The sequence below is a fragment of the Melanerpes formicivorus genome, unplaced genomic scaffold (assembly GCF_026170545.1).
Source record: "Melanerpes formicivorus ecotype bairdi unplaced genomic scaffold, bMelFor1.0.p_v2 SCAF_26, whole genome shotgun sequence".
NCBI lineage: Eukaryota > Metazoa > Chordata > Aves > Piciformes > Picidae > Melanerpes > Melanerpes formicivorus.
In genome coordinates this window covers 8,986,367-9,011,804 of record NW_027142378.1, presented here as the reverse complement: position 1 = coordinate 9,011,804, position 25,438 = coordinate 8,986,367, and the positions used below count along the sequence as shown (strand labels likewise).

At 42.1% G+C, this 25,438-nt stretch overlaps 1 protein-coding gene across 2 annotated transcripts; it reads right to left on the bottom strand.

Annotated features, from left to right (window-relative positions):
- Positions 1 to 2,857: 2,857 nt before the first annotated feature.
- Positions 2,858 to 19,065, bottom strand: FBXO28 (F-box protein 28). Of its 2 annotated transcripts, XM_068153545.1 has the most exons (6): positions 18,811 to 19,065; positions 12,854 to 12,963; positions 10,701 to 10,839; positions 8,037 to 8,232; positions 6,700 to 6,807; positions 2,858 to 6,217 (listed from the first exon to the last, which is right to left on the bottom strand). In XM_068153545.1, the coding sequence occupies exons 1-6, from the start codon at positions 19,021 to 19,023 to the stop codon at positions 5,826 to 5,828; spliced, it is 1,158 nt and encodes a 385-aa protein (XP_068009646.1). In that variant the 5' UTR covers positions 19,024 to 19,065; the 3' UTR covers positions 2,858 to 5,825. The 2 variants fall into 2 exon arrangements, with proteins under 2 accessions (XP_068009646.1, XP_068009647.1); XM_068153546.1 differs by lacking the exon at positions 6,700 to 6,807.
- Positions 19,066 to 25,438: the final 6,373 nt, after the last annotated feature.

Below are 25,438 nucleotides of genomic sequence, written 5' to 3'. Positions count from 1 at the left end.
AGTTTTTAATGTGTGTATTACAATGTGATCAGAATCTCAGGTAGTGATAGGATTAGGGGGAATGGAATGAAGCTGGAGGTGGGGAGATTCAGGCTGGATATGAGGAGGAGGTTCTTCACCATGAGAGTGGTGAAGCCCTGGAATGGGTTGTCCAGGGAGGTGGTCGAGGCCCTGTCCCTGGAGGTGTTTAAGCCCAGGCTGGATGAGGCTCTGGCCAGACTGATCTAGTGTGGGGTGTTGGAACTAGATGATCCTTGTGGTCCCTTCCAACCCTGATTGATACTATGATACTATGAAAAGTGAAAAAGGGAGCGAGGAGAGGTGGAAAAGTTTATTTGCAGCTTTTCCCTCCATAGTCACACAAGATGAATTTGGGACACTGAGGACTGGCCCAGTGGAAGAAGTAAAGCAGATCTTTAGATATCAAGGCATTTTGTCATTTTTCAGTTGTACATTTTGCTCTGTGACCTCACTTCACAATAAACCAGGAAGTGTTTTTGTGTTGCCAGCGAAGAAGCCGACTGCAGAATTGCAGCACCACGAGTGTTTCGCTCAGCTGTACTCTAAACAGTTTCTGAGAACGTTCCATTCTTCTTGTAGTTCAAATATTAGCACTGCTATCCATCATTGTGCTGAGGGCCTTCTCATCCATGGGAGAGATCCTGCCAACAGAGGGAAGGAGCCTGCTAAGAGAGGTTGCAGCTACAGACAGGAGCACTGGAGGAGAGACAAAGGATCAAGAGTTTAATACAAAGAGGTAGGTTTACAGAACTGACAAACGTATGTAGGTTTGTAAATACTCACAAGTTTTCAGCAGGGTAATTAAACAGAAGATCCCAGATTTATGAACTACACAGTCCATAGCAGCCAAACAATGAAAATTAAATAGGAACATTTTGGAAAATTTAATTGCCCAGGTGTCCTGGGGTGCAAGGTGTTGGCTTTTTGTTTCCACCTTTAATTACTGAGTCTTTCTGGATTAGGCAGCCCATATAATAAATCCTGATATATGAGGTCTTAGGGAAGCTCACAGTTTTTGTATCTGACATTTTCCCTTCCAAAGACAACAAGATCCAGCACCTAGCATGCTCACTTACATGTAAATCAAAGCTGGCATCCCTATCCAATCAGGAAAGTGAGATCCAATAAGCACAACTGCAAGTGCAGAGAGCACACAGACAAGTAGGCTGCTCCACGTGCCAAACAGCACAGGAATTTCAGAGTATCAGCTCAGAACTGGAAGCAGATGTGTCACTACAGAATACTCCAAACAATTTAAGTTCAAATTAATCTATGACAGTAATTAATCTATGACAGTAATTTGCCAGTTACCTTTTAAAAACCATCAGGAACACTCAATAAACCAGGTAGCTCTCTTGTCTGAAGACATACTTAACCACACCCTATGCTGTCCTGTTTTCAAGAGGCTCTTGATGTTGAAAACTCCTTAAGCAATCTTACTGCTTCCCACAATTAACTATTAGAAGATCACAGTAAGAGCAGCTAAGTTTCTGTCCAGTAGTCTTTATTTTTTAAGTTAGGAAATGTTGGGAAGGCATTCTTGTAATACCAGTGGACTACTGTGACTAATATGCTGTGCTTAGAGTGTCAGGCATTGAAGAAGTTAACATTTGCTTCTATCTGTTCTTTAATGGGAGACATTTATCTCGTTAAGCAGGTATTCTTTCCTCCCTCAGGGCTTCACCCTATTGCATCCATTAGCCCTTAGAAAGTGCTTGCAACACTGCATTCACACGCAAGCTGTCCAGTTTGGGGAGCAAGGGCTGGTTGCAAGCAGCTTCTGCCTGAAGAAAAACCTACTGTTGTGGTATCTTCTGATACCGTTTGCACTAGATACACACATTTGTCAGAAATCTCTGACCTTACTAGGAAACAAAACACAGTTTAGGAAGCAAGCTGCTGCTTTTAGAACTCAAGCTTGAAAATAGAGAAAGCTCATTTTAAGCTATTTAAAGAAAGTAGAAAAGACACTTTGTATCGCTCAACCCTGCGCTATTCAGTTTCAGCCCTTGCTACAAGTACTAAAACTGAAGGCCGGCTGCAAATAAAACTGTTTGCTACGCAACTTTGTAAACTACATCTTAGTCTCAGTGGTTTGAGGTTCTTCCTTGAACAGATTATAGACTCTGTAACTGCTACCAACTACATTTTGAGGCTGATGCACCAACTCATGTAACCTTGTATAAAAATCAGCAGTAAAAGAGATTTAGTTTTACTCCTGGCTTATTACCTACTTGTTCCCATATTGCAAAGCCCATCCTTTGTTATTTAATAAGGAAGAACATGGTGTCAGAAATCCACATTCCAGCTGTTGTCTCTAAACTATTACTTTGCTCTATGGTGTACATCCACATGCCATTGGTGTATACTCCAGTCTTGAGAGCTATCTGGTACTGACATCTCCTTCCCTCCCTGGGAAGTGAAAATGAAATAGTAGTGTGCCCTTCTGTGACATTTCTCAAAGCTTGTTTGTAATCATTCCCTTTGCCCCCGAAGTGTCATGGGCCTAGTTCAATTTTGCTGTATGTGGAAGCACAAAGAGGATCAGGATGCACCTGCAAACTTACAGCACATGATATTTCCTTGAATTGAAGGTTCCAAGTTGGCACCATTCATGGAGAGTGTTTCATGTAACAATAGGCTGCTGTTGTTCTTTCCAGCTCAGTTTACACACAGCTCAAGATTCACCGACACATAAATAAACTGTACTCTCCAATAACTTTCAACTATCTGTGTAGTGTGAAGGGGGGCAGGAACTGATTGCATCTTCTAGAAATGCATAAAGAAACTAAAGTGAGAGATAGTAAGAAATGTATGAATAAACCTTTCCAGTAACCACAGTTCACAGGTTTATACTTTTGAGAGGAATTTAACAACAAGTAACTGGACCGTTACATGAATTCATTATCATGAATGACCATTGAATGAATTTGTATCAAATGATACACAGTAATTATAGCTGTTGTCAAGAAAAAAAGGCTAAAAATTACCAGAATCAGGCAACCACAGAGTTACAAAGTTAGGCAACCATGAAGAGTCTGTTTTGAAACCAAGGCAACCAGAATGAAAGGTCCTGTAGAACAAACCTTCAAATTAGTCTCTAAGTTAATTGTTGTTAGTATCAACTTCAGGCATTGTTCTTAAAAGGTTTGGGTAGGAACGGTAACAGAAGGCAAGGATGATCAGGGACATATTGACAGATGATAGAAACCAAACATAACCTTTAGTCACCTTAAGCTGATCATAATACATTATGATGCTAAACCACACAGTTCTAGACGTTAGGATATTCACTGCCTCTCAAAGACCCTTACCCACTGAGATTGCACAGTGAAATTAAATCCTATTGTACCTTTAAGTGAAGGCAAAGAAGCCATATTCCAATCAGCTTTAAAGTAAGGGTAATGATCACTAGTAAACGCTGTAAACAAGGATATGCTAATTATGACTGCGTAAGCGAAGGACTGTCTCAACAATCAGTGTGCTAGCTTTGTGGGGGTACTCTTTATTACCCTTTTCTGCACTGAATAAGACAAGTATCTCAGTCTTTGCACACTGGGAAAGGAACCCACACTTGAGACTACAGGTGTCATGCTGACCCTTTGATTCAGAAATATTGTTTAAAACAAATTATATGCCAGCACATTCCAGAACCTAAAAGGGGCCTGCAAGAAGGATGGAGAGAGACTCTTTACAAAGGCCTACAGTGACAGGACAAGGGGCAATGGCTTCAAACTAGAGAAGAGCAGATTTAGATTGGATGTTAGGAACAGGTTCTTTACTACGAGGGTGGTGGAACACTGGGACAGGGTGGGGCCCCATCCTGGAGATATTCAAGGTGAGGCTGGACAGGGCCCTGGGCAACCTGATCTAGTTGAGGATGTCCCTGCTGACTGCAGGGGGGGTTGGACTAGATGACCTTCCGAGATCCCTTCCTGCCCAGACCATTCTATGATTATATGATATCCCTTGTAAAGAGATCTTTAACTGTAAAAAAAAATTCTGAGCAGTGGAAGACCAGCAATAGCAAATGCTGTTTCAACAGTTTAACCTTTCCCCCAGATAACTGTCTTATCACTTCCTTGATGCTGTCAAGAAACAGGCCTTCAGAATAAAAAGACTCAAACTACCCAACAAGCGTATCTGAAAATTAAATGACCACCAATAATTAGGCATTTGCAATGCTACTTCTGATATGAGCTAATGTTTTAGAAGTAAAAATTGTAGCTGGAATTTCAGGGGGAAGTGTCCCTTTTCCCATTAGATAGAACATTAGACTAATTTTGAATTTGGCAGCTTAACTACAACCACTATGTTATGCTGACAAAACACAGGAGTAACTTGCACTTTGACCCATGGTAGTAAGATTCTGAAGAGCTACCAATGCAGCATTTGCATTTTCAATGCCATAGCAAGTTGAATTCAGAACCACCTAAACTCAAAGCAACAGCTGATTAAAAAAAGAGAGAACATAAGCCAAACAATAAAGCTACACAGTTTAGTACATTAAAACAAAACCAAAGACAATGGTATTTGCATAAGGTTCCAAAAATATACAGATGGGGGGGGGTGTTAAAAAATAAAAATCACTGTACATAACTCTGAGGCTGCTAAAGTGACCCAAGAGACTGAACAGTGCAAGACATGCTTTTGTAGTTACAAGTTCAAAACAGAAGTGCAAAAAGAACTTAAAGCTTTGTCTGAAGCCATTCACCTTTTAGGAAAGCTTAGAATATTGTCGTCAGTGTTACAGAGAAATTTTCATCCCACCCCCCGACACAATACTCACAAAATAGTTCATGTTTTTCCATAATACAGCATTTAATTCAAACAATGTCCTCCTGATCTTGGCTACCGTAGGGACAATTTGTTGGACACTTAATTAGATGTTGGCCTGTGAATCAAGCGATGCAAAGGCAGCTTCTCAGTTCTTCAGCTTTGGCTAACAATACCTGCGCCGGGCAGGGAGCGGAAGTGGCAGACAGCCTAGCTTGAAACTCTCCTGCAGCTAGCTTCGTAAGACCACCTCGCTGTAGGAAAGTGGTTGTGCTGAAAGCAGATGCTAAGTTATGGATGAGGAACAAAGAAATTGCTCTCTCCCAGAAGTTAAGAACAATTTCAGGCAAGTGCTTTTAGCAGGTTGACTAAGCTGTGCATGCATCTATCCATGCAAATGTAGAACATGGCTCCCAATACCTAGAACCAGGGGGTGTGCACGTCAAGACTGGATAGAAGGCCCTTCACTGTAAGTTTACAAAAATATATAGCCAATACCATAACTTCAGAAGTCAGTTTTACTCATTACAGAGATTTCCAAAAAGTATTAACTGCTTTTCAGACATTCTGGACAAGGTCACTTGTAACAAAAAAGGTCAAGTTCTCCAAAAGAAGATTTTCCAAGTGGATCTTTCCTTCAAGTGAACAGGACATCTGGTTTTACGTTTAACTTTTTGAGTCATTTAAGACTGAATTTATTATGGATTTTATGTGAACATATGCATAAACACAAATAAGTTTACTTTGAACACATCTGCACAGAAAGAGATTAACCTTTCAAAACATAACAGAGCAGGTCTGGTTAGTATGTAACTATTGCAACTCAAAGATTCTGTGCATTAGGCCCACCCATACAGAAAGCAGGGGAAAAGTCTCAATGAAAGAAAATTACTGTTCAAGTCTAAGTGGTGTTTTGAAGAGCCAGCAGCCTATGTGACACCATGAAGCTAGTCACAGTATCCAAACAAGCAGACCTGCTTGGGCTACTAAAGCAGTGTATCCTCCTGAAGGTGTCATTCGCTCCCAAGTTATTTTCTGTTCCGAAGGCGTTTAGATTTCCTAGGACAGTCTGTGGATTCAACCGCCTTCCGTTTTCTAGGAGATTGTTCATTTGAGTTAGAACCTGAAGAATTTCCTACTGTGCTCTCCATCACCTCTCGCAGCTTCCGTTCAAGCTCAGCCAACCGGGCATTCTGTTCACCTATGATTTGGGTTTGCTCAAGCAGTTTCTGATCTTGATCTTGGAGTTGTTTCTGTTGCTCTTGCACTTTGATGCGAATCTCTGAGATTTCTCGCTTTAGCGACGTCAAGCCTGTGCCATTTGCTTTTACTTGCTGCTGCAGTTTGGTGACTTCCTGTCTTGAAGGGCTCTGCTTGGAAAACAGCTGCATTGTTGTCAGTGCTGCAGAAGGCCCTGGAACTTCAGAGAAAACTGTGATTAATCCTCTATATCTTCAGCACACAATTTCTACCTTTGTCTTAGTTTTCATAGGTTGCTTATCCCTACTCCCCAAGCATGAATCTTAACACTGGTTGCAAGTTACATGAACATGTAAAGAGATTTAGTCATTTAAGTGTCTAATAAGAGCATAAGATATCTCAGAGTGCAACTGATATTTTAAAACCACTTAGGTTTTCAGTAGGCTAGAAAACAACTCATTCATTTTCTGTATTTAAGCCCCCCTCCTTTTGCAAAGTTAAGCAGTGATATTTTGTCATCTAGACTTAGCATCACAGATGTTAAGTCAAAACCCCACAACATTTCTATAAATTACTTTTCACAGAATAGTTAAATAAACACATTTCAATAGAGCAGCACAATTCTGCTGTCTTAGCTGTAGACAGCTGAAGCTCTAAAGCTTTGTGGTTTGGGGCTTAACAAGATATTTCAGTTTAACTTACTTTTTAGAAGAAGGGGATTTATTTTCCGTGCTTCTTTAGAATCACTCTTCCTAAGTACTAAAACCATACTGGAATTTGAGCTTGGGAATGTTGATTTTAATAAAGTTCCTGCAAATCAAGGAAACTAACAGCTACTGTATAATTTCTTTCACTTTTTCTATCATAAAAGATATCCATCACTTTCTATCATTTTACTCTTCTAGCAATGCTGTGTAAGAAAGATGCAAACACTAAGCACTACAAAGACAGAACAGTCTGGCACAGCCTATAACAGTCATCTTCCTCCTCCTCTTTTTATCTTTAAGATGCCAGCATAGATACAGTTATGTGACACTAAAGGGTTGCCTTTAGATAGGTTATACTCCTCCCTCAACACAAGATAGGTTTTTCATGCCACATCAAGCCTTGGCCTTGAAAAAGCAATTGAGATCAGCTGTGGTTTTGGGAAATACTGCTTTGGGAAATGAGGTGTAAGTAACAGGATAATTAAGAGGTGGTATACACATTTATGGCTAAAAGGATGGACAAGACACACCAAAACCAACAAGCAGCTCCTACAGGTAATCCTACAGGCTTATCATTTTTGCTTAAGGTGTAGGTTGGGGTTTTTTGATTTATTATTTTCCACTTGTTTGTTGGGATTTAAAAAATTTTTTTCAGTTATCTTTTCTGAGAGTTAATTTCACAGTTCCTAAGAACTGTGAAGATGTTCAGCATAGGGATAACACTACAGCTCTAATCCGCTGCTTTTGGCCACTATATGAGGCAACTACCTCAGACCTGGTCAGACTTTCCAGAACTCTTGTGAGCCAGAGTATATGAAGGACCAGTTTGTTTGGTCACCAGTTGCCATTTTAATTACCTTTTTGCTATTACCCAGAACTATTTTGCTTTTTAGCATACACATTAGTGCTCCAGGAAAGTTAAACTAAGCACATACATTCTAGCTCTCTACACACTACAACAGCCTAGGCTAATTCATTTGCTGATTGTCCTAAAAATAAAAGGCATCAAGTTGTCATTTCATGTGCCAAATTTCAACCAAATGCAATGATAAAGTCTCATTCATTGCTGGCACAAAAGCGTTTGTTTAATGAATACACACCATGCATAATTCTAACATACATTCAAGTGACTGTTCTTTTGGTAGGACAAAGGCTCCTTAAATTTCAAAGCGAGTGAATTTCAGTTAGCATTCTTAAGAAACAAGTATCATCAATATTTATGTAATAAAGCTCCCATTTAAGGGAGGGAGCCTTAAAACAATACAGTGCTGTCAATTTTTACAGAGAAAAGCAACAACTCAATAAAAGTTAACTATATGTTGGAATTAATACCTGGGGCAGTTCCTATCAGACGTCCCGATACATCTGACCCAGGCATCTTTCTTTTCAGTATTGGAACAATCTTCTCATCAAAATATTCCATAGCCATGGAGGAAATGTCCCTTAGTTCTTGAAGAACTTCATGAGCTCTCTGAGGAGCTCTTGTAGAGTTTACATACCTTAGCACACGATAAATTTCATCTATTACCTAAAACATTTAAGAAGAATTAGGATTTTCTGATGAAGGCAATATTATCTCAGATCATTCTAGGAGTTCTGACATATTTTTAGTACACATCTACTGCATGCCATGGTGTGCTTCAGTTTTTTTTTTAAATGAAGTGTTTGTGATATATCAGAGAAGCTGTTCACTTGTCTATCACAACAACTCTCTTCAAACTCAGGAAATAATGATCATTTTGTGAAATTCTGGTTTGCTGCATCCATACTTGACTCCTGAATTATATAATCTATACTCAGCAGAGCACAAGAATTGTGTTTTGGAGAACCTGAAGCAAGATACTCTAAGCCACAATGCAGAGCAGTCACTCCCCCAGCCTATTGTGAAACACAAGAATGAAGTAACACCAATTATCATTATGTCAGCCTGAAGAGTTCTGAATATTTAAGAGAGTCCACATGCAAACATTCAAAATATTTTAAAGTCAGATTAAGTCCAAAATTATATTAGTTTTATACATCTTTATAAATTATATTCATTCATAGAACATTGATCCGCTACTGGCAGAGAACATAAGCACCCTTTTAACAGGTTTCACAAGCTCTTTGATTAGGGAACGTAGAGATGGAAAAGTGGTCAGGTAATCTAAGACTTATACTCTGAGGCAGATCAAGATAGGGGTGCTGGTCTCTTAAAACAAAAACTACTGACACAGGTATTCTGCACAGGATTAATATTTGCATAGTCTCCTGAAGAACACAGACAATCATAAGACAATACAATTGCATCTGGTGTTTTAATGGAGGCTTAGCTGAAAAGTTGCTGAAGTTAGACAAGACTGAAGTGTCTTGTCATTCAAGAAGCTTACAAAAGACTTCTCTAATTTTACCCATACTGTATCCATTAACAACAACATCCTCAAAAAATCTCTTCCCATCCTCAAAAAAAAAAATAATCTTGCAGCAGGACTCTGCTGTCCCCAGGAACCTTAACACAGCATGCTGAACCTGAAACCAAAGATTCACATATTCTAACATAAAATCACTTCCTGACAGTTCTGTAGCAGCTTCATTCAAATGAAATTTCCTGAGGTGAGGAGGGCAGGTTGAGGGGGGGCAAATCACAGACTGTAAGTGAACACTAAGCCTTGAATCTGCTTGGCCAAAAAAGGGTGGTTCGGTGAATTGGTAGCTGTGCTGAAAGCACTGGCACTACCAAGCTCATACACTGTCAGTAATTACAGAAACCTTCTTAGCTGTTCTATCAGAATACAAAGTCCTTATGACTCAGTGCTCACAAGGCAAACAGCTAGCAAGCTCACTTGCCCAACTCCTGAGTGCTCCAGGCCTAGATTTAAATGTTGCCCTTCTGTCTACTGTTAAAGCACCACTTCTTTTACCATGTAACAAGGACTGAAGTTTGACTATATTAAGTTTATTAAAACACATGGTATATATAAAGTTAAATAAGAATTCACATTTAACTATGATTTAAAATGAATATCAAGTCAACAAGACTACAGAGAAATCAAGTTACCTCTTCAAGAGGAAAAAAACCCACATTTCATGCTGGCAGCCTATCTTAACAGAAAGATGCCTGCCATCCTACATCCAACAGCCAACTTTTCCATTCATCCCAGGACAATTTAGTTATCTGCCCATGAAAAATTAATACCAACATATCCAAAACTCACAGGGAAAGATCAATGATCAGAGCATTAGGCTAATGTTCACAACTCTTGGTTTGACCCTGAGCTGTACCAGTCTACCTCAGAACATGATTCCCTCAATTCCCCTGTGAAATTCTGATTTCAGAACTCATAAAACAGTGGTATCTCTCTAATGTAGACTCTCCTTGCATAACCTACATTTCATGCTGTGGTGGTACTCTGAAACACCACAATTGTTTAGTAGTATTAATATTTAACACATTTCATCAATGCTTAAATGCAGTTTCACCTGCTGTACAAAAACACCCCATCTACCATAATAGTGGACAGTGTTTCCACAGACTAAATATCTTAGTTCAATTGATCTGAAGTATTCAGACCCTTAAAAAAGCTGCCTAAAATCTTCCTGATTGTCTGACTGCTTAGTGTTACCCACAGTTTAAATTACTGCATCTTCTGATGACCTGGCCTCCAGCTGTGTTGTACAACCAACAATCCAGCATTAAACCCTGCATTGTTAAAGGCAGGATAAGATGTCTATGCCACAAGTCCACCATCCATCACAAATGAAGAGAAAATGGAAATCTGGTTTAAAATAAATAACTTAGAGGCTGGTTCATTCATGTCAGACTGGCAGACTCTGGTTTTAGCAGAGTACTGGTATGTGTGTATGTTTGCAAGTATCTGAAACACTTTCAGAGTATATTTGTGTGCACATATATAAACAAATACATAGATCTCTCTACGTAAATTTGTCCCTGCTTAAGTTGCACAGTCATATTTTTTAAGCACATTATACATTCACATATTATAATGCATATTTTACCTTTCCAGGTATGAAGCAACAGAGATTGGAATCCACATACTTCATGAAAGTCATATTTAACAGAGAGAGTCTCGTTTCTACTGCAGCAAGGATGTCTGCATGTCGAGCTAACGAATGGTTTCTTCTCTCTGACTCCCGTCTACAAGACAGACCATTAAGGGACACCAGTTTAACAACAAGTCAACGAAAATGCAACCATGAAATCACTTCAGGTTAGTTTCACACTTAAAATTCTCTGAGGTTTGAAAGTGTAACCACTAACATTAGTTCTGTCTTTATGGAAGAAAAAAAACCCTAATGTAGTTTGAGAACCAGCTAGTAATAGCATACTGCGCTTTCTTAGCCACAATTTGTTCTCTTAATTACATCTTGTGTGATCTATAAACTCTGCAAGTAATTTAGGACTATTTTAAAAACAAGTTTTCAGTACTAACTAGCAGTGGACACTGAATCAGTGTGAGTATTTTTATGCCTCCATATTCCTATACAGAAATGTCATCAATTTAATGTTATTAGCACTGGCTAATTTAGGCTGAGATATAAACTCTTTTGACAAAGGTTCTCTACAAAACTAAGTAGCATTTATTTTCTTCACTCTGACTGGGAAATCCGATAGGACACAGCAGCAGCTGCACTTAGTGAAAAGAAAAGGCATTGCTTTAGTGAGAAACTAGCACCCAGTAATGCTCATGTCAATCCCCTCCCTTTTCCATTTAATCCTTGGCACTGAAAAACAACTGATTTTTTTTAAGGTGGAATCATAGATAAGTATAGTGGGTTGACCCTGGCTGGATACCAGGTGCCCACCAAAGCTGCCCTGTCACTCCCTGTCCTCAGCTGGACAGGAGAGAGAATATACCTTAAAGGTGGTTGTAGCCAGGAAGGGGTTGGTCTCTTCTCCCAGGCAACCAGCACCAGAACAAGGAGACACAGTCTCAAGTTGTGCCAGGGGAGGTTTAGACTCAAGGTGAGGAGAAAGTTCTTCACCGAGCAAGTTGTCCGTCATTAGAACATGCTGCCCAGGGAGGTGGTTGAGTCATTGACCTTGGAGGTGTTCAAGAGGAGATTGGACGTGGCACTTGGTGCCATGGTCTAGTCATGAGGTCTGTGTTGATAGGTTGGACTCGATCCTCAAGGTCTCTTCCAACCTTATTTATACTGTGATAACAAAAACCTCATAGGTTGAGATAAGGACAGGGAGAAATCACTCAATTACCCTCATGAACAGAACAGGCTCAACTTTGGGAAATTAATTTACTACCAAATTGGAGAAGGGCAACTAGAAATAACCCTAGTGGGGTTAAAAGTCCTTCCAGCAAAACTGCTCCAGCATGGGCTCCACTCTCCACAGGTCCAGGCAGGAGTTTGGTCAGCACAGGCTTCCTGTGGGGTGACAACCTCCTTCATAAAGCACATCCACCTTGCTTCAGCATGGGGTCCTCCACAGACTGCAGGTAGATACCTGCTCCACCACAGACTGTAGAAGGACAGCTTGCCTCACCACGATCTTCACTATGATTTGCAGGGTAATCTCTGCTCTGGTGCCTGGAGCGCCTTATCCTTCACTGACCTTGGTGTCTGCAGAACTTTATCTCTCTCAGTCCTCTGTCTGCAATTGCTTTTGCACAGTAACTTCTTCCCCCTTCTTGAATATGTTATCACAGAGACATTACCACAGTTGTTGATGGGATTTGGCTTGGCCAGCAGAAGGTCAGTCTTGGAGCTGGCTGGCATTGGCTCTATCAGATACAGGGGAAGCTCCTAACAGCTTTGCGCTACCAAAACCTTGTCACGCAAACCTAATATAGCAGCTCATCAGCCAAGGCAGCTGGTCTTGAAAAGGAATGGCATTTATTCATTCCTAAAAGTCCTTGCTTGATTTGCCAGAGGAGTTGAGTAAGTCTTCTCTATTTAGAATACCAGACATTTCTCCCACAGTCCAGTTTGCAGTTTACACCAACTTACATTCATCCACACTATTATTCTGCAATTAGATCCCAGATTGAAGGTGCTTTTGCAAGTAAATTAAACCCACATGTGACTCAAATTTTCAAGACATACAAACAGAATTAGCCAGCAAGAAATTCCTTTTCAATGGTCTGCTTGAGAGTCCAGAAGATTTAAGTTTAACTACAGTTTTAACTGGTACATACCTTGGAAGCTGAGCTTTAACTTGCTTTTGACACAAGTTGTGATATCTTTCCACTTTCAGAAATCCCTGATTTAGCATCCTTTGGCAAACCAAGTCCATTCGCTTACAAACCTGTATTTAAGCAAAAAGAAAAACTTAGGGCTCAATTAAGGCCACAAGTCAGGTCTATTATTACCCATAATTGCTGGGGAGATTTTAATGGAAGTTGCAAATGCCTGTATCTGGCTTTTAAACTTGGTCTCTAGAGTGATTCTGGTAGATCAAGTTGTTATTTTGTAGTCTTAAAGAAAAGAGGAGCCTTTAAAAACAAGTTTTCTTTCAACATTGAAGGCCTGTATTTTTGAAGACAGCCATAATTAAGTTTAAAAACTTATGCAATACAGTGCATGTGAAGCAACATTCTTTTTGTATATAAAAAGAGGCTTCTCTGTTTAACAGATTCTTTTATTTGCTCTGTTGGACACATATAGCCTCATTTCCCCCACCCCCATTTTTAGGAAGAAAGGACATGAATAGATGCAAAAGATATAAACTGATACATTTAGAGCTTCACAAAGTAACTAACTACAAGACAAAGCCACCTTACACAGAAGCTTAAAGCCATTTCAATTCTGAATGTGCAAGAGCTTAGTGAACCAACTGTCCTTTGGAATCAGTTTGGGTTTTTTTTTCAGTTGGTTAGTTTTGGTTTTTATTTGGTTGGTTGGGTTTGGGGTTGTTTTGGCTTTTTTTGCTGTTTGTTTGGGTTTGTGTTTTGGGTTTGTTTTTAACTGAAGGACACAATTCCCACTGTGACCTCTCTTTCCAATGCATTAGCTTTGTCTTGTCTTTTTTTTAAGTAGTGGACACCACTTCTCTCCATATTGTACTCAATTCAGAATTGTAAAGTCTAAGTTTATACCTTGGGAAAGAAGATTCTCACTGCTCCAAGAAGAGCCTGCAATTATTTTGTTTATATTTAAGGCACTGCTTAAAGTTCTACTTTCTGCTAGTTTTCCTCTAGTCAAGGCTAGTTTAAGTTGTGTAAGACCTGACCATTTTCATACAGATCTCTGTTAACAGACCATTAAGCAAATGCTGCCCATCTGCCTGGGCTCTTTGGTGTTGGATCTTACTTATTAACAGTCACAGAAGAATCAGATAAGCTAAGTACAGAGGTACAGTGTCAGCACTTTCCCCAATATTCACTAAATCTGCTAAGTCACCTCCAGCATATAAAGGAAACCACTAGCCCTTGAGGCACAGGAAAGAGGAAACTGTCCTCTTTCTTCAAAGATATCAGCTGCCTCAGGGATGCCAAGATCAGGTATCATTTTTGAGCTTTACAGCTTACTTGTAGTTCTAATGCTACCAAACCCCTGCACTACAAAGTAATACCTGCACAAGGGCTCTGTGTTCGCTGCACAGTTACTCAGCACAAGAGAAACCCAATCCTAGACACACTATTAGCTACAGAGTAAGCACGGAAGAGCGGGCTTACCCATGTGTACACTGACACCTGGTGGCATCAAGGGCCGTCCTGAAGCATGCTAAAACCTTCCCACATCCAAGACAGTAAATTTCAATGGGTAACACAAACTGCACTCGGTTTTTAGCCACTGTTTTTAAATAACCTTACTAATTTGCTTGCACAATGCATAAATGAAATTATTTGCTCCACTTTCTGGATATTACCCATGTTTGTGCCAATAATCAGTCTAGAACCAAAACACTGAATAGATAACACCAGGAACCTGAAGTGTTTGCCTGCAGCTTGCTTTCCCAATCATCTCTTAACTCTCAGCTGGTTCCTGATGTCACTATTAAAATCATATGGCACCTGTGTTTATAAGAACAATATAATTCTTCTGGACTGTGTAGTCAGCAGTCACACAAAAAATCAGATTACTACACTTTAAGTGCTAGTACCAGCCCAGGAAAATTTGATAACAGCTATGCAAAGGACCATAAGTAAGTTAAATAGTTAAAACATTTGCTCATATTTATTACTTGCAAATTTTTATGGGCATTTTCTTATTCTAGCCATAAAAGCTGAAAGAAATGGAATTTCTTCAAATGCTGAGTCTAACCAGACACTGTGTTCAAATTTCAGTGCTAGAGATTTATTCCAAGTGCACAGGAGACGAGGTGGTTGCTTCTTAGCATGCTGACTTCTATGTGATAACAGCTTCTATGACAGAACTCATTTTCCACTTCATTTGTAAACAAACTAAACTGACAATCTGCTAGGATACTACCAGCTTCCCTTTCCTCAGGCGTGTCTTATTTTTGCCAAGCTTCACTAACAGATAACCAATATCATAACAGAGATAAAAATAACCTAAAGTATTTAGATTCAATGTATGTTCTTTTCCTTAAGAGGCTATGCAGACACCATGTTTCATAAGGCCTTTCTAGGGTAAAAGTATAAATGACAAAATGTTGATGACTTCAGCAAGAACCTTTAAACTAGAAATGGCAGTAAATAGATTTACTGAAACTGTGGGAAGATTAAAACAGTGTTGTGCAAAAGCCACCAGCCCTTGTTTGTGCCGTGCAGAAAGCAAGTAAAATTGTGCACCCAAAATCTGAGACACTTCTGATGTGTCAAAAGCCAAGATAACCTTCTCCTCAAAGTGTTCAGAGAGGTGGTTATGGATCATTTGTTTGGAACCACACTTGCTGTAGTAATAGCCTGAATGGAAGTGTAGTTCCAGGCTCAGACGTGAGAGTGAAAAGAAATCAGGACATAAGAATTTCATTATTATCCCACTCAAGCAAAAATTCCAGAGATTCTGCAAGTCATTAAAAACAGCAACAACAACAATCACAGTAAAAGAAGCCCTCAAAAGCTGGAAGATAGCTAGCTTCCCTATCAGCATGCAAACTAGGCTGCAGCTTGTCCAGAACATTACAACTCCAGGCATAAGGATCTTTTGGGTTTTCTGTGTTTCTCCATCAGATGAAGCAGGTGAAGCAAATACTCAAAAGGGCTGAAAACAAAGTGCTGAATGTGAAATGCTGCTGCTTTTCCTGTCATTCAATTTACCTAACAAAACCTTGGGAACTCAAGATGTGCACTGAGGCATCATTTCAGACAAGACTGCATTCTGATCACCTATTATTGTTTAGTCTCAATTACTTTAGGTCTATTTCACTGCTTAATCAGTAGGTGCCTCATTTATGTCTTTGAATATGGTAACACCACAAATAGCAGAGAGCATTAAGCACAGGAAAGCCAAGTGCTGCTTTGCACAATGAGGGGCCCCACAGTCTTGCTTTGCCTGATGACAGTCATCACAAGCAGGAAACATGCTTTACCTTGTCCTTGGGTGACAGAGAAACACTTACAGATGTCCAGCCTTAGATTATGCTCCTCATTACACTCCACATAAACAATCGAGGTTCCCACCTCTCCTTTTATCTGAAAACTCGTTGATGCTTTATGTACTCTCATCTAACCAACTACTTAGTTTGTCTTCTTGTGTGACTCTAGATCCAACACCAGTTCATCTCAAAGGTTTTGTTGTGGTTTGCTTGGGTTTGGGTTGTGTTTTTTAATCTGTTTTCTGGTTTGGGCTTTGTGTTTTGTTTTGTTCTTGGGGTTTTTTGGTTTGGTTTGCTTTTTGTTTATCAGTGAGCTAAGGTGATCCAGAGAAGAGAAGACAACATCCATTTCCTTCAATGCTGGGACCCAAAGAATGACTCAAACTGGTAGCTTAGGGAATCTCATTCTATCTATGCCTGTTTGATCAAACAAGGTTGACTGATGCTCTGCATCCTGTCTTCCTACCTTCCTCATGATGCTTTATCCCACAGAATGACACATTCTAAGGGGCTTTTGGGGCACATTTTTCAATATGCACGAGACCTGAGCATTTTTATCTCTGTCACTCAACTAGCATGGTCTTGCAGTGTATCTTTTGCAGAATACCACTCATTCTGAGACACACCCATGCATCTTTGATAAGCAGCTCAAGGCAGAGAAGAAAAACTTGCTGTTTGTGCAAAACAGATCTTAGAATACTGTGTCTCCCAAGGCTACTTGCAGCCTTTAAAAATCTGAAAGTGATGGCATTTCATTATGAATTTACACATACCCTATGCTATTTTTAAAGGCTACTTTAATTCTGTCAACAGCCTCCAGCCTCTTCCTCAACATGAATGGCCAAAAGGAACACCTTTAGTTCTTGAATGGCCACCCAAAAGACCTAGCCAATCAAGCTTATGTGGGTATGAGCTACACTTCTGACTATGTCAAACTTAGGAGGGTTCTGTTCCTTTTCATTACTGCTGGTTAACAAAGACAGGTGTACTTGCTTCTCAGAAGGACACTCATAATGCCTCCTGATGTGTTTAAGGGCACAGTAAGGAATTTGATGGATATTAAGTTTCTCATCTCTGTCTTGAAAGATAAAAACAGAGAAAGACCCACTGGATAGTTTCCCTCACTTTATGTATAGCATTGCTCCATAGATTTATCCAGCCTAGTTTTGCGTATTTCTGAAGCTTCTGAACAGGACAGTCTTATGAAAACAAACAAAATCAACCTGCAAGTGCTACATAAGGAGCACAGAAGTGTAACATCTTATTTCTTAAGTAGCATCGACCACACTGACCACCACCATCTTTCCTATCGTCAGCTTCACTGCGGACAAGGAATTGCTTACAACCACTAACTTAACTCTACAGAAAGACAAGACACCCCCTTCTACTGCCTGGGATAGCTCCCACAGGTACTGCCTGTGCAAGAGCAGGAGGTGGCAAAGGCCATGCCTAGCGTTGCAATACAGAGCACGCAACATTAAGCATACCCAGACAGGGTAGGTACTTCTCTTGCCTTTATTCAAACTCTAAGCACAGCAGCAGAAGCTGCAACTCTAAAAAGCAGTACCACCATCTTTTTCTCAGATCCACCACTCACAGAAGAGGCAAAAGTCTTTGGTGGACTGATAACATGCTAGAAATATTTAGGCACTGTTGTACTCGGTGCAGCACAGAAACAGATTTTCTGCTTGAACAGCTTCCAGTTTAAAGTTACAGTCAGGATGCAACACTTCAGGTTGCTGATCCAGGACACAGGCAGCCTCATTTTCTGCAGAAATGTGCTTGTTACATTATCCAGTTTAGACTAATAGAGCTCCTAAAATAGAAGCAGTACATGTGCGTTTACTGAGGCTTACGTAAGCTGTGCATTAATTCCCTATTATTCAATTTACAACTTCATGAAAAATTCAGTCAGATAGCAGTTTATCATATTATGTCACAGTTTAAACATCAGGCTTCTTCTGGAGGCAGTTACAGATTGACAACCACTGATCTCCACACTGACAAGTGGGCTTTTTAAAAAATATTGTTGGCATTACGAAGTTCAAAGGAAGAGGTAATATCTTTATTAGATCTACTACTGTGACTGGAGAAAGAAAGCCGCTTTTCAGGCCGGCAAAGGTTTTGTTCTTAAGGTTGTTCCTTGGTTTTGTTTTCCTCCCACGTTTATTTCTAGGTAGGGTCGGGTCCTTGGAGCAGCATGCTCACCGTCTCCTGCACTTGCAGGCTTAAGCTCTATAATGACACAATAGACTAGTCCCCCCAAGAAAAGCAGTCACTAGGAGAAAGAAGCTTTCGGCAACCCAGTCATTTCTCCCAGAGGATGAGCGGAACGAGGGAGATGATAAGACGTTTAGGAATGCGCGTATAGAGGCACACACCTACACGCCCGCAACCGATTATCGGGGGCGGTTTGGGAAAGAGAGAAAGCCCCATCCTGCCCCTTCCCCGGCGAGAGCAGTAGCCCGGCGGGGGGCGACAGGGGCCGCTGCCGACACCTCCCCACCTCTCCGCAGCGCTGCTCCCGCCCCGGGGCCGTCGGCGCCCGGCCAGTGAGGCAGGCTTTCCCCGGCGGGCCCGGGCTCCAGCCGCAGCAGGGCTCCTTGCTCACTCGCCCGCCCCGCCGCCTCGCCTCCCCTCCCCGGCCCCTACCAGGCGGAGCTGGCTCGTCTCATCGTAGGACAGGAAGCTGAGGATGCTCTCGATCGCCACGATAGGCAGCCCCATGAGTGTGTTGCTCTGAGGCGGCGGCTCCAAGGGCGCCAGAGCCTCGGGAGGCTCCGAAACCGGGGGCGGGGAGAGCCGAGCCGAACCCAGGGCGCCGCCTTCCCCGTCCGACAGGAGCCGCTCCTCCGGCGCCGCCATCTTGAAAACCGTCCTTCCTCCACGGAGGGAGGAGAGCGAACCTTCCTATGACGACATTTCCGCCCCCTTTTGTACCGGAGGAGGGTGGGCGCTCCGCCCCGCCCGGCCGCTTGGGGGCGGCCGACGGGTGGGAGGGGGCGGGCGTTGGTCCTTCCTCAGTGGCGCGGCCCCGACAGTGCCCCCTGCGGGACCGCCTTGAGCTGCTCTGAGTGTTCGCCGCCTCGCACCACGCCCGGCGAGATCTTCCTGACGGCTGGAGGAGGGCCCGGAGGCCTGGTGCAGGGTGCATAGAATGCCCCACGAGTGCTAGGCACCCACTCCCACGGGGGCAGATTTAAAACAAAAGGCTGAAAAATTAATCTGTCGTACCGTGTGTCATGAAAGATTGAGATTGGCTGTTGGTGAAGGCAGTGGCATAAAAAAGCACCAGCAGGGTTTGAGAAGGGTGTCTGGACACACAGTGAAATACTGCTGTGTCTGGTGGGCTCCTTCCCCGAGGCACATCAGCAGCCACTACTGGCTGCAGTTGAAAGTGGCCCTCTGAGCTACCACACCAGCAATCTGACCCTGCACGGCTGGGGTTTTGCATGTTAGTCTTACGTGCATCACTGAGAAGCTGCAGGACTTCTTTTCTTCCAACTCTGTGAAAGAAGGGATTTGAGTAAAGTCAAGGAGTCTGCAGAAGCTCACACTAGCATCTTGAGCTGGAAGGGACTGATGAGGATCACAGAATAATTATACTTGGAAGAGACCTTTAAGATCATCAAGTCCAATCATTAACCCAGCACTGCCAGGTCACCACTAAACCATATCCCTCAGCACCACATCATCATTGAGGCCTGCCCCTCGCTCTATACAGTCCAACCTAGAAGTTAAACCACATATATTTATCTAAATGCTTCTTGAACACCAGCTGGCTCGGGGCTCTGTCCTTTCCTGGGGACCCCATTCCCATGCTGAACCGCTCAGCACCTTGATCTCCATGCCCCCTCCTGAGGAAACCCTGTGAGCACTGAACACTTGGAAACTTGGCTGCTGTTGTTGCTCTGTGTCTTGTAAGCGAAGCACAACTACTTACTTCTTACAAATGTAGCCCAGGCCTTTCTGTTCTGCATATAGACTGGTGAGCACCCCTTTTGTGTCCAGTCTGGGCCTATCCTGCCTTAGCCAGGATGCAGAAAGGGAGCTCCAGCTGCCAGGGTGAACAGTGGGTTTGCATGTCTGCTATTTGCCCTTGTGTGTCACAGCCAGCTATCAAAACCTACAGCTGATTGCCAACCACTGCTTGGAAACAGATGTTATTGAGGAGGTGACACTCTCAGAATAAACCAAGCTGCTTCTTTATTTGCCTTTAATCCTGCACGTTACAGAGGTTTGTTTGATGTAATAGCTGGAGCAGCAAAGAGATGGGCTGTTTCTGCAACATTCCCTAGTGCCTCTGAGCATGATCACAGACACTTACACCACAGTTTCACAAACATTTTAGCCCAAAAGAACTTGTCACAGCTGTTGAAAAGTATGATGCCAGTCTCCCCTCTTTCTTCAGCTGCTGATAGTGATTTTTTTCTTGTCAGCAGCACAGAGCATGTATGCTTGATTGGGAAACTGGTGCTGCTGAAGATTGACTTGTCAAAGAAAGTCCCTAGTCAAATGCTCAGAAGTGGTGGTAGCAAGGGGTATGGGAAAACACCATAATAGGTGTGGGGAGACTGGGACCACACCAAGGTAGTACAGCTTAAAATATTACAGGACCAAAGCACTAGCTGCAGCATCCCTATACATATTTTCTCAGGCATTCTTCTTCTCTTTGAAAATGTATCATATTTTTAGTGTGCAAATTGCCCCTTTCCTTTGGAAGCCCAGCTGGAAGCTCTTTCTTAGAAGGAAAAAATATTCAATGGGAAAAGAATGAACGTAGGAGCACGGCACAGGCAAGGGTAAGCCTTTGTGTGTGTCATCCTAACAGCACTCCAAAAATGCACACTGAAATTAATATTTCCTTTTTGGGAGCAGAACACTCTGTGCCTTGTATGGATTTGGAAGTGTTTTGCTTCCCCTCACCCCTCAACTCATCAGTGCCACTGTAAAATGATCTGGCTGTCTTGGAACAAGGGCTTTATTCTTGTGCATGGTTTAAGGACTTGATCTCCTTTCACATGCACACTCAGCAGTTGAAAACACAAGCATGAGAATTCTTTAAAAACTTGTGACTTGGCATGTGAAGTTCAGGCTAGCAGCCCATTAATGCTTTCAAAGCATGTCTTTGGTACTTCTTTCATTCTACCTAAGCAGATGTAATTTAAGATAGTTTCAAGAATGCTTTTTTTGTTTTGCCATATAACTGAGTAGTCAGCAGTGATGAAGCTGCACCTCCAATACAGTGTTCTTTTTTGGGCCCATTACTACTAGAAAGACATTGAGGTGCTGGAGCAGATCCAGAGAAGTGCAGCAAAGATGGTGAAGGGTCTGAAGAACAAGTCTTATGGGGAGTGGCTGAGGGAACTGGGATTGTTTAATCCAGAGAGGAGGAAGCTGAGGAGAGACTCATTGCTCTCTATGACTCCCTGAAATGAGGTTACAAGGAGGTGGAGGTCAATCTCTTCTCCCTAGTATCAGGAGATAGAAATGGCCTGAAATTGTGCTAGGGGAGGTTTAGGTTGGATATTAGGAAAAAATTCTTTACTTCAAAAGTGGTCAGGCATTGTACCAGGCTACCCAGGGAGGTGGTGGAGTCACCATCCCTGGAGGTGTTCAAGAAACATGTGGACAAGGCACTTTGGGACAAGGTTTAATGCCCATGGTGGTCTTAGGTTGATGGTTAATGTATTCTCATCCAGGTGGGTTTTGAAAGTCTTCAGAGAAGGAGACTCAAGCACCTCTCTGGGCAGCCTTTTTCCAGAGTTCCATCACCCTCACAGCAAAGAAGTTTCTTCTCATGTTGAGGTGGAACTTCTTGTGTTCCATTGTTCCTTGCTCTCTTACTGAGCACCACCAAAAAGAGACTGTCACTTTCATCTTGACACCCACCCTTAAGGCATTTCTAGACATTAATAAGATCCTCTCTCAGTCTTCTCAAGACTAAACCACTCCAGTTCTCTCCATGTTAGAATGATACATATATCATTCCATCTGGAATGTATCAATCAACTTTGAATACTGCATCCAGTTCTGGTGTTCCCATCATAAGAAGGACACTGTGCTGCTGGAACAATTCCAGAGGAGGGCCACAAAGGTGGCAATAGGACAAGGGGGAATGGTTTTAAACTGAAGGGAAATTCCAGAGCTGGATTCTGGAACTGGCTTCAGGAACACACAGAACAAGACCAAAGGCAGGTTGGACAGAGTCCTCCTTGGATGCCAGGCACTGAAGAACAGATCTTGACCCTTGTGATCCCTCAGCTACATATTGACTATGATGTATGTGGAATGGAATATCTTATTGGTCAGTTTAAGGTTGTCTGTGCTGTCCACTCCTCCCCCCAGGTATGGCCTTTTCTTTTCTGCATCCCCAATGTAGTACACAAGATTCAGCAGAGACCTTGGTCAGCATACCAACTCTTGGTGTTTGGTCTGTTGCAAATTTAGCTAAAAGTATTTTCAAATCCATAAGACTGAGCAGTTGTGCTTGGGGAATAAAAAAGAACAGTTTTAATGTAAGACCCAAGGGATTCCTTTGAGTTTAGTATCTTACTACATATTTACACTATGGTAAAGATAATTCACTGAAGACATCAGTAATATTGCTCTCCTTCATTGGTTCAGCTCACTGACATGAGAAACTGCACCAATAATGTTGATGTATAAGAGAAAGGTGCCTCCCAAAGTGTCTTTTGTCACTAAGAGACTGTGTACCTGCATCTGCCAGGGTTCTCTAAAGCAAAGTTGGATCTGATGAGGCACAGGACTATAGCTCTGTGTGAATAGGAGCAAAGAAAATACATCAGCTAACCAGGAGAATACATTGAAAAAGACATGGTCTGCTGAGTCCTGCAGGCACTGCACAAACAAGAAACTGGAGGGGACCTGATCTTGAAATAATTTTCTCTTTTCTGAAATCCTTCTATTTTCCTTCTCTTTTGACTCTAGAGGGACTGCTAGCATGAGCTAAGGCTGACTTTGTGGCAGCTGAGATATAGGGAGGAGGCAGCAGTAAAATGGCAGTGTTAATTTAACTCTCCATGTTCTCTGACCCTCCAGCAGGGATGAAGCTTCATCATCACACTGTGGTCAATCAGGTTTATGGTGAGGAATGGCATTCTGATCACCGTATTCTTGTTTGCAGCAGCTGAATATATATGTGCTTAATGAGCATATTTTTTCCTTCCCTGTTCTTCCTCACTGACCAACCCCCTGATGGGGCTGAGTGAGTGGCTGCAGGCAGATATGGCTTTCTCACATCACTGTAATTGCCTTAAACAGACATTTTGTCACAGAGGTTCTTCTGTCAGGATCTGTGCTGAGATAAATTGACAGGGATCCAGAATGAGTCTAGTGAATATGATTTGGTTATTGAGAAGAATAGCAGCTGTGTATGATGCATACAAAACAGTAATTTGTGCCAGCCTACATTTGGTTTAAATATGCTGAAGGCTAATGGAAGAGAAGGCTTATTTCTCCTCTCTTTAAGACACAGTGGAGACTTGCTTTAGCTGGCTGGTTGTTCAATCAACTGTGGAAAAAAATATTCTGAATTTAAATTACATGGAAAAGGATTTTGAGTGAGGGAATCAGAATTTTCTTCCAGCAAGTAACTTGGCAAGTTGGTGAAGCTTTAGTTTACTGACATTCAGTAATTCTTGGTTGATCTAGAATAAATGGAATACTTTCATTTACTGTGAGTGATGCTTGCATACAGTGGTATTAATGTTGCTTTCTACTTCTATGGAATCCTCCTTAGAACCTCGTTAAACTTTCAGCTTAATAGCTGATGCAAGGTCCTGCATCTGGGTGGGGGCGATCCGAAGCACTGATATAGGCTGGGAAGCAACTGGCTTGAGAGCAGCCCTGAAGAAATGGACTGGGGGGTGTTGGTGGATGAGAAGCTCAACATGAGCCACCAGGGTGCACTTGCAGCCCAGAAAGCCAATCACATCCCGGGCTGCATTAAGAGAAGCATAGCCAGCAGGTCGAGGGAGGTGATTCTCCCCCTCTACTCCGCTCTGGTGAGACCCCACCTGGAGTACTGCATCCCGTTCTAGAGTGCTGTGTCCAGAGAAGGGCCACGAGGATGAGCAGAGGGCTGGAGCACCTCTCCTATGAGGACAGACTGAGAGTTGCGACTATTCGGTCTGGAGAAGAGAAAGCTTCGAGGAGACCTTCTTGTGGCCTTCCAGTATCTGAAGGGGGCTACAAGAAAGCTGGGGAGGGACTTTTTAGGGTGTCAGGGAGTGAGAGGAATAAAAAATCCCAAACCTAGAAATGGGTAGATTCAGACTGGATGTTAGGAAGACGTTCTTCCCCATGAGGGTGGTGAGACACTGGAACAGGTTGCCCAAGGAAGCCCCATCCCTGGAGGTTTCTAAGGCCAGGCTGAATGTGGCTATGAGCAACCTGATGTAGTGTGAGGTGTCCCTGCCCATGGCAGGGGAGTTGGTACTAGATGACCCTTGAGGTCCCTTCCAACCTCAACAATTCTATGATTCTGGGCATAGGTTGCAGCAAAATTGATGCAAATTTCTCAAGCAGTGTTGGGTGCTGTGGCTCTGTATAATCATTAGCTCACTGAGCAATGTGATTGAGGATGTACTTTGCACAGTGAGTGCATGTGTGACTCTCACAACTTAGATCATGGGATTAATTTACAGGGAGTATGCAGGTTAACCAAGAAACATTTTTTAATTAAGGTTACAGGGTCTGAACCTGACCAACTTCACTTCATATACTCCATACTGACACTGGTATTCACTTGACTATTTTGATAAATCTCTTTTCATTTCAGCCTGCAGGTCTTCTCTTTATGATTTTCTTTCTCTGCTGGGGGGTGGTCATTGGGTGATAAGTAACTGACAGAGTTTAGCCTCAGGTATGGGCTAAACATAGATAATGTCACAGCCAAAGTGGACTTCATGTGACACCAAAACATGCCTTTCAACAAAACACAAACCATTCCAGTAGGGGCCTGGTAATGTTCTTCATTAAACAGGCACTGCTGTTGATAAATTCTCTGAAGAGGGTGATAGCTGAACAGAGTCATTTCAGTTGCCAGACACATGTCTTAGAAGCAGCTTATCATCAGGAGGAAGATTTATCTATTGTATTATTCCTCAATGCCAAAAACCACCCCTTTGCACTTAAAGATTTGGATTTGACAGAAGTTGTGGCAAGCCACTGTGTCTTAATTTACAATTTACACCTGCTAATTGCTTCGTGGTGTAGCGTTTTGAATGTGGCATAGAGCAAAAGGCTTTTCCTTTGG

What these genes read in the sequence shown, in the direction of transcription:
- FBXO28 (XM_068153545.1), bottom strand. Translation starts at nt 19,023, where the DNA reads ATGGCGGCGCCGGAGGAGCGGCTCCTGTCGGACGGGGAAGGCGGCGCC. An exon ending in AGACGAGCCAGCTCCGCCTG is followed by an intron (nt 12,964 to 18,810) that starts GTAGGGGCCGGG and finishes GCTTAAATACAG; the next exon opens with GTTTGTAAGCGAATGGACTT. An exon ending in GTTAAAGCTCAGCTTCCAAG is followed by an intron (nt 10,840 to 12,853) that starts GTATGTACCAGT and finishes TCTGTCTTGTAG; the next exon opens with ACGGGAGTCAGAGAGAAGAA.